The sequence below is a fragment of the Ranitomeya imitator genome, chromosome 2, assembly GCF_032444005.1.
Source record: "Ranitomeya imitator isolate aRanImi1 chromosome 2, aRanImi1.pri, whole genome shotgun sequence".
NCBI lineage: Eukaryota > Metazoa > Chordata > Amphibia > Anura > Dendrobatidae > Ranitomeya > Ranitomeya imitator.
The window spans coordinates 252,347,537-252,364,914 of NC_091283.1; the positions used below are offsets into that span (position 1 = coordinate 252,347,537).

General features: G+C 46.2%; 1 protein-coding gene across 3 annotated transcripts in view; it reads left to right on the forward strand.

The window, feature by feature from the left end:
• Positions 1 to 2,640: 2,640 nt before the first annotated feature.
• Positions 2,641 to 17,378, forward strand: part of LOC138662942 (oocyte zinc finger protein XlCOF29-like) — an 87,419-nt gene continuing 72,681 nt past the window's right edge. For all 3 annotated transcript variants that reach the window (XM_069748955.1, XM_069748953.1, XM_069748954.1), the window contains exon 1: positions 2,641 to 2,672. In XM_069748955.1, the coding sequence (XP_069605056.1) occupies positions 2,646 to 2,672 (27 nt within the window). In that variant the 5' untranslated portion in view covers positions 2,641 to 2,645. The remainder of the gene's footprint in view (positions 2,673 to 17,378) is intronic.

A 17,378-nucleotide genomic window follows, 5' to 3' on the forward strand; every position in this document is an offset into this window, starting at 1 on the left:
TTCCCATGCTCGAGTTCATATGAGGACATCCAGCAGTGGGCGCATCACTGCAACTCAAGGTAACTACAGGTCATTCACCTACATTCCATTCATTCACCAGGGTTTTACAGGCAGGGGCAGCTGCATTAGCAGGTTTCTGCTTGTAAAATTAGTTAACCCTTTCAGATGGATTTACAGTGTGGGACGTGACTGATCGTTGGACGGTATGGAATATTGTTGTTTGTTTTGTTTACATTTGTTTCAGGTGACATGGGTCTTCAGGTGGATTACCAGTATAATAAAAATATTTCAAAAACCTGTGTATTTATTTCATTAAAAGACTTTGTAATAATGTGAGTGTGTTTTTTTTAACCATTTCATACTAATGGATTAATAATGGATAGGTGTCATAATTGACGCCTCTCCATTATTAATCTGGCAATAGCAAGGTGAAATTAACTCTTCATTAGGGTTGAGCGAAACGGGTCAGCCATTTTCAGAAGTCGCCGACCTTCGGCAAAGTCGGGTATCATGAAACCCGACCCGATGCCTATGTGGGGTCGGCCATGAGGTCGGCGATCTTCGCGCAAAAGTCGCGTTTCATTCCGATACCGCAAGTATCGGATATCGGCCGATATTTGCGGTATCGGAATCCATATTTATGTGTAAAATAAAGAATAAAAATAAAAAATAGGGATATACTCACCCTCGGACGCGCCCTGGTACTAACCGCTGTAACCGGCAGCTTCCATTCCTAAGAATGAGCGCGTGAAGGACCTTCGATGACGTCGCGGCTTGTGATTGGTCGCATGAGCGGTCACATGAGCGGTCACGCGACCAATCACAAGCCGCGACATCATCGAAGGTCCTTCACGCGCTCATTCTTAGGAAGGAAGGCTGCCGGTTAGTACCAGGGCGCGTCCGAGGGTGAGTATAACCCTATTTTTTTTTTTTATTCTTTATTTTACACATAAATATGGATCCCAGGGTCTGAAGGAGAGTTTCCTCTCCTTCAGACCCTGGGAACCATTAGTATCCCATTGCACTGCATTGGGTTTCGTGTTTTGGCCGACCCCGACTTTTTAATAGGATCGGCCGTTTTCACTCGACCCGACTTTTGAGAAAGTCGGGTTTCGTGAAACCCGACCTGACCCTAAAAAAACAAAAGTCGCTCAACCCTACCCTTCATTACCCCATATCCCACTGCTACACGGGAGTGGGAAGAGAGTGGCTAAGTGCCAGAATAGGTGCATGTTCCAGATGTGCCTTTTCTGGGGTGGCTGGGGGCAGATGTTGTGGACCCTCTCCAGGCTATTAATATCTGCCCTCAGTCACTGGCTTTCCCACTCTGGCGGAGAAAATTGTGCGGGAGCCCACGCCAATTTTTTCAGCGATTTAAACCTTTATTTGAATAGCTAGAACGCCCAAATTTTACATATAGACACTTTTTCCATTACTAAAGAGAAATATGTAATAAAAGAAGGGATATGAGATGATTTACTGTATGTCTCATATCATGTCGAGTTTCAGAAGGAGATAGGAAAAGACGGCAATTGAATTACCGGCTTTTCTGCTATCTAGCAGCGCTCACTGATATATATATATATATACCCCTATATTATGTGTCCACATTTATTCTACCTATTCTATTGTAAGCTGTCAGTGTGATTTTACTGTACACCGCACTGAATTGCCGGCTTTTCGCTAGAACACCGCTGAGTATTTCTCACAAGTCACACTGTTGGTCCGTGTGTAATCCGTATTTTTCTCGCCCCCATAGACTTTCATTGGCGTATTTTTTGTGCAATACGGTGACAAACGCAGCATGCTGCAATTTTCTACGGCCATACAAGACCGTATAATACGGATCAGTAAAATACAGCAGATAGGAGCAGGGGCATAGAGAATCATTGTACCGTATGCAATCCGTATTTTTAGCACCTCTCTTACGTCCGTAATACTCGCTAGTGTGAGGCCGGCCTTAGGGGTAAAGGATCGGGAAGGTGAACTGTGATTTTATTACTCTCTCTGAAGTCCAAGCATGGACGCCGCCCTCCATCCTATTAACAAACCCCCACAGCGACTGGAGAGGAGCATGGCCGTATATGACCCTTAGGGCTCTTTTCCACTTGCGAGATACACGTCCGTGTCTTGCATGTGGAAACGAAGCTCTGGCGCCGGCACTCCAGAGCGGAGCATGCGGCTGCATAGCAACACATGGAGCTGCACGCTCCGCTCCGAAGTGCCGGCGCCAGAGCTTGGTTTTCACATGCGAGACACGGATGTGTTTCTCGCAAATGGAAACAAGCCCTTAGCCGGACACTGGAAGGGGGTAAATAAGCGAGATTTCGGCATTTTAGCTCCTGGTGTGGAGGCGATAGCACAATCATATGCCGCCATATACTAGACGTCCGGTAACCGGTAATAATTCCCTCATGTGTGGGGTCTATTTGTCTCCAGAGAAATCACACGTTACATTCCACACAGAACATTGTGTAGAAAAGGCGGCGCGAGGTAATTGTGCCAGTAGTGAGGGCGAATAATGGCGGAAATGTCACTGACTGAGGAGAAGTCTCCATGTAGCGTCTTCACTGCGGATCACGTGACCCCTGACTCCTCCCCCCTGTGACCTCATCACAGGTCCTGTGCGCACAGAGCAGCCATATATGTGGAGTGCGGCTCTGCAGGTGGAGGTATGTGGAGATTCCCCATTACTGAGCGCGGGGACATTAACCCCTTCTGCACGGAGACTCTTTATAAGAATCATAACGTTGTTGTTCTGTTTCCTGTAATAGATACATACGAGCCAACTATGGAGGACAGGAAGTGAGGGAGCGGATTGTTCTCCTAGTACAGGGCCCCTTTCTTGGCCCCACACAGTGTAATGCCCCCATTATGCCCTGTAAGCAGGTTCTGCTCCACACCCAGCTGCCTCGGGCACTTTACCATGAGCTGGTACCTCAGATTCTTCCCCGCACCCCTTTCCTTTGTTGGCGCCAAATCTGTTCTGCCTTTGGGGTTCCGGCCTTTATAATATCAGTAACTGCGTCATCAAGGTCTCCAGACCAGGTGCACCCTCTAGACTCTTCCCTCCGGAAACCCTCCCTCTTCCCATTGGTGTCACATGGTCCCGTCTGGACGGCAGATAGCAGTCTGTACAAATGCAGCACAGCCCTGAGGAGTCTTTTTTATGACTCTCCTTTTTACACCCCTTATGTAATATATATGATGCCGCTCACACAGTATAATGTTCCCACAGCACTGGCATCTCTCGTAAAAAAGATATTTCCACACTACCGCCATACCCCCACACAGTATAATGTTCTCATAGTACCGCCATACCCCCACACACTATAATGTTCTCATAGTACCGCCATACCCCCACACACAGTATAATGTTCCTACAGTACAGCCATACCTCCACACACAGTATAATATTCCTACAGTACCACCATACCCCCCACACAGTATAATGTTCTCATAGTACCGCCATACCCCCGCACACAGTATAATGTTCTCATAGTACCGCCATCCCACCACACACAGTATAATGTTCCTACAGTACTGCCATACCCCCACACACAGTATAATGTTCTCATAGTACCGCCATACCCCCACACACAGTATTTTGTTCCCACAATAGTGGCTTCCCACAGACACAGGATAATGTCCCCACGGTACTGCCATCCCCCCACTTTCTAATGTTCCCACAGTACTGCCCCCTACGTGCACAATATGGTACCATCCACCTCACTGACTACCTCTGACCACCGACAGTTAATAGTCACTTAGCCTCATTCTTGGTGCAAATACTAATGAACCCAGGATCTGAGATATTTACCATACGATAATAATAATAATAATTTTTATTTATATAGCGCCAACATATTCCACAGCGCTTTACAAATTATAGAGGGGACTTGTACAGACCATAGACATTACAGCATAACAGAAATACAGTTCAAAACAGATACCAGGAGGAATAAGGGCCCTGCTCGCAAGCTTACAGACTATGAGGAAAAGGGGAGACACGAGAGGTGGATGGTAACAATTGCTTTAGTTATTCGGACCAGCCATAGTGTAAGGCTCGGGTGTTCATGTAAAGCTGCATGAACCAGTTAACTGCCTAAGTATGTAGCAGTACAGACACAGAGGGCTAATACTGCATAAAGTGTATGAGAACATGATGCGAGGAACCTGTTTTTTTTTTTTTTTTTATATAAATAGGCCACACAGGGATCGTTAGGCTAATGCATTGAGGCGGTAGGATGGATAGGCAGGAGGCAGGAGTGTATCATCCATAAAGGTAGCCCACTCGGTTGCTATGATGCCTATGAATTGACAGGGCTCGGTGTGGTGTGGTATTGGTCACCCTCTCCTTCCCATCATCACAATGTCAGCGATATCCACATTCCCATGACGGTGATACCGCTGAATAGATTAGTGAATCAGGGAGTGGAAAGCTCCTGCTCCACCATTCAGCCTTCACTTCTGAGTCTGAGACTCCGTGCACTGCAGGCACAATGACGTCACTACATCACACCTGTAGTACGGAGCCTCAGTACTCACACCGCACAGACCAGAGCAGCGCTCCTCAGGATCCGGGTTGGGTGAGTAGAATGTGTTTTTTTTTTTTCAAATATCAGGAACTGTGGGGGCATCATATTAAGAGAAGAGCTGTTGGGACTCTCATACTGAATGTGTGGCTGGTAGGGGCCATTATACTGGGGTTGTGGTGGACTGTAAATGCCTCCATACTAAGTGGGGTTTTATTTTGTGTAGCAGGTTGTGGTGGCTATAATTAGAGATGAGCGAATATGTTCAGAAAACGATCACCAAACATAAATTCGGCACAAATATGGTACATTCGGATTCATGATCGGTAACACGAGCATTTTTCTTAAGATCGGAAAAAGTCATTAACATTCAGTAAAGGATATAATAGAAGCCGGCAATACATGTGCCGCGTTTAGTAAAATCACAGCCACCAATGTGGGAGACTGGGGTTCAAATCCTGGCTCTGCCCTGTTGGACATAATATACCAGTAGTGATCCATAACACTATGGCACCTACCTCAATAACCATGAGAGTGTCACGAGCAAAGAGAGTCATGCCGGCTCAGACGTCGCCTGGATTAACAAGGTCCGCGTCAGATGTCAAGGAACCAGGACAATCTGATGATAAATGGGCTACTGGGCCAAACCACACATGGACAAGGCAAGAGGGAATGGGAGCCAGTGAAGAGATTTGCAGAGGGCAGAAGTGGAGGAGTAGTGAGGAGAGAGCTGAATTAGTCGGACAGCAGAGCTAATAATGGACTGGAGAGGTGCAAGTGTTTTAGCAGGGAGGCTGTTATGAAAGGCAATTCAGAATCACAATGGACATGGAGGTCAGAGCACATACAGTGAACTGACAATAACCCAAAACAATAGAACGAGCTCTGAGACGTGGGAACTCTGCAGACCGCAATCCCTAAGCCTATCAAACCACACTAAAGGTAGCCGTGGAGCGCTCCTGACCAGAACCTAGGCGCCTCGTCACAGCCTGAGAAACTAGCTAATCCTGAAGATAGAAAAATAAGCCTACCTTGCCTCAGAGAAATTCCCCAAAGGAAAAGGCAGCCCCCCACATATAATGACTGTGAGTAAGATGAAAACACAAACATAGAGATGAAACAGATTTAGCAAAGTGAGGCCCGACTAGCTGAACAGAACGAGGATAGGGAAGATAACTTTGCGGTCAGCACAAAAACCTATAAAAAACCACGCAGAGGGGACAAAAAGACCCTCCGCACCGACTAACGGTACGGAGGTGGTCCCTCTGCGTCTCAGAGCTTCCAGCAGGCGAGAAAAACCAATAAAGCAAGCTGGACAGAAAAATAGCAACAAAATAACATAAGCAAAACTTAGCTTTGCAGAGCAGCAGGCCACAGGAATGATCCAGGGAAAAAACAAGTCCCACACTGAAACATTGACAGGAAGCATAGATCAAAGCATCAGGTAGAGTTAAGTAGAGAAGAAGCTAACGAGCTCACCAGATCACCTGAGGGAGGAAACTCAGAAGCTGCAGTACCACTTTCCTCCACAAACGGAAGATCCCAGAGAGAATCAGCCGAAGTACCACTTGTGACCACAGGAGTGAACTCTGCCACAGAATTCACAACAGTACCCCCCCTTGAGGAGGGGTCACCGAACCCTCACCAGAGCCCCCAGGCCGACCAGGATGAGCCACATGAAAGGCACGAACAAGATCGGGAGCATGGACATCAGAGGCAAAAACCCAGGAATTATCCTCCTGAGCATAACCCTTCCATTTAACCAGATACTGGAGTTTCCGTCTTGAAACACGAGAATCCAAAATCTTCTCCACAACATACTCCAATTCCCCCTCCACCAAAACCGGGGCAGGAGGCTCAACAGATGGAACCATAGGTGCCACGTATCTCCGCAACAATGACCTATGGAATACGTTATGTATGGAAAAAGAATCTGGAAGGGTCAGACGAAAAGACACAGGATTAAGAACCTCAGAAATCCTATACGGACCAATAAAACGAGGTTTAAACTTAGGAGAGGAAACCTTCATAGGAATATGACGAGAAGATAACCAAACCAGATCCCCAACACGAAGTCGGGGACCCACACGGCGTCTGCGATTAGCGAAAAGTTGAGCCTTCTCCTGGGACAAGGTCAAATTGTCCACTACCTGAGTCCTAATCTGCTGCAACCTGTCCACCACAGTATCCACACCAGGACAGTCCGAAGACTCAACCTGTCCAGAAGAGAAACGAGGATGGAACCCAGAATTGCAGAAAAACGGTGAAACCAAGGTAGCCGAGCTAGCCCGATTATTAAGGGCGAACTCAGCCAAAGGCAAAAAGGACACCCAGTCATCCTGATCAGCAGAAACAAAGCACCTCAGATATGTTTCCAAGGTCTGATTGGTTCGCTCGGTCTGGCCATTAGTCTGAGGATGGAAAGCCGAGGAAAAAGACAAGTCAATGCCCATCCTACCACAAAAGGTTCGCCAAAACCTCGAAACAAACTGGGAACCTCTGTGAGAAACAATATTCTCTGGAATGCCATGCAAACGAACCACATGCTGGAAGAACAAAGGCACCAAATCAGAGGAGGAAGGCAATTTAGACAAGGGTACCAGATGGACCATCTTAGAAAAGCGATCACAGACCACCCAAATGACTGACATCTTTTGAGAAACGGGAAGGTCAGAAATAAAATCCATAGAGATATGTGTCCAAGGCCTCTTCGGGACCGGCAAGGGCAAAAGCAACCCACTGGCACGAGAACAGCAGGGCTTAGCCCGAGCACAAATCCCACAGGACTGCACAAAAGCACGCACATCCCGCGACAGAGAGGGCCACCAAAAGGATCTAGCCACTAACTCTCTGGTACCAAAGATTCCAGGATGACCAGCCAACACCGAACAATGAAGTTCAGAGATAACTCTATTCGTCCACCTATCAGGGACAAACAGTTTCTCCACTGGGCAACGATCAGGTTTATTAGCCTGAGATTTTTGCAGCACCCGACGCAAATCAGGGGAGATGGCAGACACAATTACTCCTTCCTTGAGGATACCCGCCGGCTCAGATAAACCCGGAGAGTCGGGTACAAAACTCCTAGACAGAGCATCCGCCTTCACATTTTTAGAGCCCGGAAGGTACGAAATCACAAAGTCAAAACGGGCACAAAACAACGACCTACGAGCTTGTCTAGGATTCAAGCGCTTGGCAGACTCGAGATAAGTCAAGTTCTTATGATCAGTCAATACCACCACGCGATGCTTAGCTCCTTCAAGCCAATGACGCCACTCCTCGAATGCCCACTTCATGGCCAGCAACTCTCGGTTGCCCACATCATAATTACGCTCAGCAGGCGAAAACTTCCTGGAAAAGAAAGCGTATGGTTTCATCACTGAGCAACCAGAACCTCTCTGCGACAAAACAGCCCCTGCTCCAATCTCAGAAGCATCAACCTCGACCTGGAACGGAAGAGAAACATCTGGCTGACACAACACAGGGGCAGAAGAAAAACGACGCTTCAACTCTTGAAAAGCTTCCACAGCAGCAGAAGACCAATTGACCACATCAGCACCCTTCTTGCTCAAATCGGTCAATGGTTTAGCAATACTAGAAAAATTGCAGATGAAGCGACGATAAAAATTAGCAAAGCCCAGGAACTTTTGCAGACTTTTCAGAGATGTCGGCTGAGTCCAATCATGGATGGCTTGGACCTTAACAGGATCCATCTCGATAGTAGAAGGGGAAAAGATGAACCCCAAAAATGAAACCTTCTGCACACCAAAGAGACACTTTGATCCCTTCAAAAACAAAGAATTAGCACGCAGGACCTGAAAAACCGTTCTGACCTGCTTCACATGAGACTCCCAATCATCCGAGAAGATCAAAATGTCATCCAAGTACACAATCAGGAATTTATCCAGGTACTCTCGGAAGATGTCATGCATAAAGGACTGAAACACTGATGGAGCATTGGCAAGTCCGAACGGCATCACGAGATACTCAAAATGACCCTCGGGCGTATTAAATGCAGTTTTCCATTCATCACCTTGCTTAAATCGCACCAGATTATACGCACCACGAAGATCTATCTTTGTGAACCAACTAGCCCCCTTAATCCGAGCAAACAGATCAGATAACAATGGCAAGGGGTATTGAAATTTAACCGTGATCTTATTAAGAAGGCGGTAATCTATACAAGGTCTCAGCGAACCATCCTTCTTGGCTACAAAAAAGAACCCTGCTCCTAATGGTGACGATGACGGGCGAATATGCCCCTTCTCCAGGGATTCCTTCACATAACTGCGCATAGCGGTGTGCTCAGGCACGGACAAATTAAACAATCGACCTTTTGGGAATTTACTACCAGGAATCAAATTGATAGCACAATCACAATCCCTATGCGGAGGTAGGGTATTGGACTTGGGCTCATCAAATACATCCTGGTAATCAGACAATAACTCTGGGACCTCAGAAGGAGTGGATGACGAAATTGACAGAAATGGAACATCACCATGTACCCCCTGACAACCCCAGCTGGACACCGACATGGATTTCCAATCTAATACTGGATTATGGGCTTGTAGCCATGGCAACCCCAACACGACCACATCATGCAGATTATGCAACACCAGAAAGCGAATAACCTCCTGATGTGCAGGAGCCATGCACATGGTCAGCTGGGTCCAGTATTGAGGCTTATTCTTGGCCAAAGGCGTAGCATCAATTCCTCTCAATGGAATAGGACACTGCAAGGGCTCCAAGAAAAACCCACAACGTTTAGCATATTCCAAGTCCATCAAATTCAGGGCAGCGCCTGAATCCACAAATGCCATGACAGAATATGATGACAAAGAGCAGATCAAGGTAACGGACAGAAGAAATTTTGACTGTACAGTACCAATGGTGGCAGACCTAGCGAACCGCTTAGTGCGCTTAGGACAATCAGAGATAGCATGAGTGGAATCACCACAGTAGAAACACAGACCATTCAGACTTCTATGTTCTTGCCGTTCAACTCTGGTCAAGGTCCTATCACACTGCATAGGCTCAGGTTTAAGCTCAGGTAATACCGCCAAATGGTGCACAGGTTTACGCTCACGCAAGCGTCGACCGATCTGAATGGCCAAAGACATAGACTCATTCAAACCAGCAGGCATAGGAAATCCCACCATGACATTCTTAAGGGCTTCAGAGAGACCCTTTCTGAATATTGCTGCCAGCGCAGATTCATTCCATTGAGTGAGCACTGACCACTTTCTAAATTTCTGACAATATACCTCTATCTCATCCTGAGCCTGACAAAGAGCCAGCAAATTTTTTCTGCCTGATCCACTGAATTAGGCTCATCGTACAGCAACCCAAGCGCCAGGAAAAACGCATCGATATTACTCAATGCAGGATCTCCTGACGCAAGAGAAAACGCCCAGTCCTGAGGGTCGCCATGCAAAAAAGAAATGACGATCCTAACCTGTTGAATTGGGTCACCAGAAGAGCGAGGTTTCAAAGCCAGGAATAGTTTACAATTATTTTTGAAACTCAGAAATTTAGTTCTATCTCCAAAAAACAAATCTGGAATAGGAATTCTCGGTTCAAGCAAAGAATTCTGGACCACAAAATCTTGAATATTTTGAACTCTTGCCGTGAGCTGATCCACACATGAAGACAGACCTTTAATGTCCATTGCTACACCTGTGTCCTGAACCACCCAAATGTCCAGGGGAAAAAAAAGACAAAACACAGTGCAAAGAAAAAAAAATGGTCTCAGAACTTCTTTTTTCCCTCTATTGAGAATCATTAGCACTTTTGGCTTCCTGTACTGTTATGAAAGGCAATTCAGAATCACAATGGACATGGAGGTCAGAGCACATACAGTGAACTGACAATAACCCAAAACAATAGAACGAGCTCTGAGACGTGGGAACTCTGCAGACCGCAATCCCTAAGCCTATCAAACCACACTAAAGGTAGCCGTGGAGCGCTCCTGACCAGAACCTAGGCGCCTCGTCACAGCCTGAGAAACTAGCTAATCCTGAAGATAGAAAAATAAGCCTACCTTGCCTCAGAGAAATTCCCCAAAGGAAAAGGCAGCCCCCCACATATAATGACTGTGAGTAAGATGAAAACACAAACATAGAGATGAAACAGATTTAGCAAAGTGAGGCCCGACTAGCTGAACATAGTAACATAACATAGTAACATAGTTAGTAAGGCCGAAAAAAGACATTTGTCCATCCAGTTCAGCCTATATTCCATCATAATAAATCCCCAGATTTACGTCCTTCTACAGAACCTAATAATTGTATGATACAATATTGTTCTGCTCCAGGAAGACATCCAGGCCTCTCTTGAACCCCTCGACTGAGTTCGCCATCACCACCTCCTCAGGCAAGCAATTCATAGTAACATAGTTAGTAAAGAATGCGGAAGCCCCAGCGAGAACGAGGATAGGGAAGATAACTTTGCGGTCAGCACAAAAACCTATAAAAAACCACGCAGAGGGGACAAAAAGACCCTCCGCACCGACTAACGGTACGGAGGTGGTCCCTCTGCGTCTCAGAGCTTCCAGCAGGCGAGAAAAACCAATAAAGCAAGCTGGACAGAAAAATAGCAACAAAATAACATAAGCAAAACTTAGCTTTGCAGAGCAGCAGGCGACAGGAATGATCCAGGGAAAAAACAAGTCCCACACTGAAACATTGACAGGAAGCATAGATCAAAGCATCAGGTGGAGTTAAGTAGAGAAGAAGCTAACGAGCTCACCAGATCACCTGAGGGAGGAAACTCAGAAGCTGCAGTACCACTTTCCTCCACAAACGGAAGATCCCAGAGAGAATCAGCCGAAGTACCACTTGTGACCACAGGAGTGAACTCTGCCACAGAATTCACAACAGGAGGCCACAGAAAAGGATGTTGGAGTAGTCAAAGCGGGAGATCGTCACACATCCTCCATCCCATAGTCCAGTGCCCATATACCCATCACACATCCTCCATCCCATAGTCCAGTGCCCATATACCCATCACACATCCTCCATCCCATAGTCCAGTGCCCATATACCCATCACACATCCTCCATCCCATAGTCCCGTGCCCATATACCCATCACACATCCTCCATCCCATAGTCCCTTGTCCATATACCCATCATACATATCCTCCATCCCATAGTCCAGGGCCCATTTACCTATTACACATCCTCCATCCCATAGTCCTGTGTCCATATACCCATCACACATCCTCCATCCCATAGTCCCGTGCCCATATACCCATCACACATCCTCCATCCCATAGCCCCGTGCCCATATACAAATCACACATCTTCCATCCCATAGTCCCGTGCCCATATACCCATCACACATTCTCCATCCCATAGTCCTGTGTCCATATACCCATCACACATCCTCCATCCCATATCCCAGTGCCCATATACCCATCACACATTCTCCATCCCATAGTCCAGTGCCCATATACCCATCACACATCCTCCATCCCATAGTCCAGTGCCCATATACCCATCACACATCCTCTATCCCATAGTCCCGTGCCCATATATCCATAACACATCCTCCATCCCATAGTCCCGTGCCCATATACCGTCACACATCCTCCATCCCATAGTCCCGAGCTGGGTGGCGCTGAGCAGGGAGTTCCTGGAGATGTGCTGTTATGTAACCTGGCAGTGCGGCTCTGTGTGCGGCCGCTGATGATGCGATTTTCTACACCGGTAACAATAGAACGCGGCAGTAATAGAGGAGGGGGTTTCATTTCTGTCATGTGCTCTCTGTTCCTTTCTGGGGGGCAGACAATGGCTGGAGCTTATGTTCCCAGGGATGCTAGATGTCTCCCACCCGGCCAGTGTCTGCTGAGGTGTTGTGGAGCGGGAAAACTGTTGCTCATAGCAACCAATCACAGCTCAGCTTCTTTTAAACAGCTCTGGTGAAATGAAAGATGCTTAGTGATTGGTTGCTATGTGGAATGGGCGTATCTTGATACACACATACACACACACACACACACACACACACACACACACACACACACACACACATACATACACTCAGCTTTATATATATATATTTTTTTCTTTCCGTTGGAGGGCCCAATTCCAGCTGTTGCTGTCGGACCTGTGATTTCTATCTCCTCCACTGTGTACAGGATAATAGAGTATAATAAAGTAGTTATGGACGAGACGTAACTAACATTGTGCAGTGACTCTGCTTTCCATATAGTGATGGATATTTCTTGTTGGTGAAACTATGATGTTTTTCACTTTAACCCTTTGTTAACCCCCTCTGATCAGTGCGATCATACAACATACAAGCCTCTGATGGCTCCGGTGATGCCCTGTACTACTGTAGTGCCGTGTATCATCACTGCTGTCAGTGTAATACTAACGGCCCCATACACATGAGATAAGAGTTGGCTGAACGGTCATTTGGCAGACGCCATCTCTCCCGACTCCCCCATACACACAAATATTCCAGCTTTCCTGGGGTCTGTATGAGAGAGTCGCCTCCAGACTCCTCTAGCGGAGGATTATCTACAGGAAAAACAAACGGATTATCCTCTGAAATTCAGGATGTCGGATCCTTCTCTGCCCTGACATCATCTGTCGGGAGGCCCCAAATACATTATATAGTCGCCCAAACCCCCGAAATCAGTGATTTCATGGAACTTTAGTCTAATGTGTGTGGGGGCGGTAAAAGGTAACTTATTGGATGCTGCCTCCGGCCCGTCCTAATAGACCTTCATACATTGCAGCCCAGACACCATTATTAGACATGTAAGTATCGTAATAACTAGGCCGCCCCATACAATCCAGTACTTGGGGGTGGGGGGCATTCAGCCAAACTCTGTCACCTTCTTAGATGCCATGTTTGCTTTTCACATCAGCAAGTGGTTAAACTGCCAGGGTTTTTGTTGAAGCCTCATCTGTGCCGTCCCTGCGGTGCCATCTATGTTCTGGGGCACAAAAAGATTAATTTATTTTTAATAAATGTTTAACATGTTAGAAATTATAAAATGTGTCTTCTGCTTTTTCCATGTTTTTTTCTTTTAACAAGAATTGTTGGAGCCAATTTTCTTTAGAAACATTTCAATATCTGTTTTTTTCTGGTGTTTTTGTTGTAATATAGGAAAGTCTAAGGCCAGAAATAAACCCCATAAATCACTGTACATGGAGACTTTGGGATCAGATCATTTCTGTCTGCGTTGATTGTGGAAAAAAATGTTTTTCTAAAATCCTCAAACTTCTGTGTGTGAATCAGAGCTGAGATCTAACGTGATAGAAGATTACAGTGAGGGGAAGACGGGAAACCTTCATATAGAGGCCGGTGGTGATGGAGTCAGTGACCGACTCTGGACAAATGTGTCTCTAGAGCCGTAGTAGAAGATGAAGATGTCGTCCTCATCATGAAGTAGTTATTTCTCATGTCGCGTGTAATGAATATCTCCTGCAGTATTGCTAATGCCAATTCCAGGGTCGGTAAATGAGACGAGAATTAGCGTTATGGAAGATGAGTCTATGAGGAACGTATTCAGCTGCCGACTCCGAGGAGGAAACTGCTTGTTGTTTGTTGCCTAAATATATAGGATTTATTAGTAACATAGTAACATAGTAACATAGTTAGTAAGGCCGAAAAAAGACATTTGTCCATCCAGTTCAGCCTATATTCCATCATAATAAATCCCCAGATCTACGTCCTTCTACAGAACCTAATAATTGTATGTTACAATATTGTTCTGCTCCAGGAAGACATTGTCGTAGCTGTTTTTGCTCTGACCCAGTCAGATAGCTAGATCACCAAGGAGGCCAAATTGTTAAATTACGCCCTTAATTGACAAGCGCTTGGAGACAAAAAGACACCTCACACATATCCTGTGAGCAAGTCACTTTTATCTGATATGTCAAAAGACAAGGCAAAGTTTTATACAATTTACAACAAAATGCATTTCAATGGAAGTCATGTAGCCCCCACCATCGCCCAGGGTCATACTTTATTTACCACACACTCAGAGCCTGTTATGGCTGAATATTGGGAACATACATGATAAGGAGTGGAAAGGAGACTAGCAGACTACGACAACAACAGATTCTAGAAATTCTAACAATTAAAGGCAAAAGGCACTTAAAGGCAAACTATTAACCCTTCTATATCAATTTCCCCCTTTTGTAAATGGTATAACCTCTGTCACGGGGTCAGCTGATATCCACAAAGGAGCTCCTGTCTCATGGGTCTAATACCCACAAGTGGACTTCCTACCTGCTTCACCCATCCACCCTCAGTGTGGACACTCGCCTCCCCCGTCAGCAGTGGCTACACGGGGCCTATGATATACTACAGAAGGTTCAGCCTTAGGGTTTTTTTCTACACATACATTATTCCATAGCTTAGGTAATACATATATTAGCGCTTTTACGGCTACATAAAACAATAAGCAAAGCAACAAAATTTGCATACAAGTCTGTATAATTCCAGAAATCCATCCTGCTAGGCCATTAAACCAATTTGCAGGATTTAAAAAGGAGAATGTGTTCCCCCACCAGGAGTCTCTGTTTGCACTGTGTTGGTTTAACCATCGGTCTCTAAAGGTACCTTCACACTAAACGACGCTGCAGCGATACCGACAACGATCCGGATTGCTGCAGCGTCGCTCTTTGGTCGCTGGAGAGCTGTCCCACAGACAGCTCTCCAGCGACCCACGATCCCGAGGTCCCCTGGTAACCAGGGTAAACATCGGGTTACTAAGCGCAGGGCCGCGCTTAGTAACCCGATGTTTACCCTGGTTACCATCCTAAAAGTAAAAAAACAAACGCTTCATACTTACCTTCCGCTGTCTGTCCCCCGGCGCTGTGCTTCTCTGTACTGGCTGTGAGCACAGCGGCCGGAAAGCAGAGCGGTGACGTCACCGCTCTGCTTTCCGGCCGCTGCGCTCACAGTGAGTACAGAGAAGCACAGCGCCGGGGGACAGACAGCGGAAGGTAAGTATGAAGCGTTTGTTTTTTTTACTTTTAGGATGGTAACCAGGGTAAACATCGGGTTATTAAGCGCGACCCTGCGCTTAGTAACCCGATGTTTACCCTGGTTACCAGCGAAGACATCGCTGAACCGGCGTCACACACGCCGATTCAGCGATGTCAGCGGGAGAGCCAGCGACCAAATAAAGTTCTGGCCTTCTAGCCCCGACCAGCGACATCACAGCAGGATCCTGATCGCTGCTGCCTGTCACACTGAATGATATCGCTAGCCAGGATGCTGCAACGTCACGGATCGCTAGCGATATCATTTAGTGTGAAGGTACCTTAAGTTCACCTATTTTATCTATACTGGCCCTGATCTGGAGATTGCCAGCAGGGTCAATATAATTGCAACAGGTGGGACCAATTATTTGACACATTCCTCCTTCCTTTGCTGTCAGGTAATCTAGCACTATAGTATGTTGGTTAGTAACTATGATTAATTGTCTCTGTATTGTATTAGTTTCATTAAGAACCTCAAGAATCTGGAAAATCTGATCATCCAGATAGTCAGTAGACTCCACTAATTTATCCCACATTTGTGTTATGAAGGGGTATATTAGTATACTACTGAATATTTTATTTGTTATTCCCATTTCTACTAAATGCGGTCTACCACTTGACCGGGGCTTATTGTCTGCAGCCCTTCTGTACAAGGTGTGAATTGGGACCGCAGCGGTGTCTATTTTACTATGTGGAACTATGAAGGTGGCTGGTGTTAGTTTGCCAAGAGTGCAAACCCCTCTTATGTCTGGGCTCACCCACCTGTATGCACGATGTCCGCATACCAAGAATACTCCTTCTGGGGGAACACAAACGTGACCAGGGGTCTGCATACATTGGTATAAACTCAAAAGTCCCAACATAGGTTTATGGGCACACCAAGTATTATTCATTTGTTTTCTGCTAATACCATATGTACATTTACCCCTCTCTTTCCTTCGTGTTTTACTCATAGCTGCTTCACAGCCTTTAACACCATCTTGGTACACTGTCTTGTTAACTCGTGTTTGATCATGAGTATATATACGGAAACAATTATTGTTCTCATCACAGGTATTTGCTCCAGCGTGTTGAAGACTGAACCATAGTCCATCGTTGGGAATGGGGTCAGAACGAGGGATTTCATTCCTCCTCCTGGCGACCACATTTCCAACGTCCGAATCATACTCCCGCCACCACATTTGAACCTTAGGCCGGGTTATATTAAACTGAAACCAGGGATTAGCGGTCCACCCGATTATAGCCAATGAGGCAGATATATCACGGGGCACATCTTTTCCCCAAAACCGAGATTGAGTCCAAGCCTCATTGTGTATGCAGTGTGGAGTCAGTACCTGCCATGGCTCCAGAGGTAAGGCTAAGTATGGCATAGTCCTTGCAGATACTGGGCTGTGTGTGCAGATCCAACAGTCTTTTGGTTTCTGCCCTTCCATGTCCTTTATAAGCAGAGCATGATGTCGAATAAGCTTGTTGTCCCAGTCAATATTTAAAAGTTCATCCTGTGTCTTTGTAAAGTGCAGTAATCCTGTCACTGCCAGCAAGGTGATTAGAAGAACAGTCATTCTGCTGGTAACAGGACCTTCTTGCAGTGACTGGCGTGGATCCAGGTGGTCTTTCCCTCAAGTTTTACTGAAGTGGATGTGGTCAACTGGACTTGGAAAGGGCCGTCAAATCGTGGGTCAAGGCTCCTTCTCACATGCCTGCGTATAACCACCCAATCACCTGGATTCAGCTGATGCACATCTGCACTTTCATTAGGATCTGGAATGGATGAAAACACATGTTTATGCACCACATTAAGTCTTTCCTGCAAGGCCTGGACATAAGCTGTCATAGCAC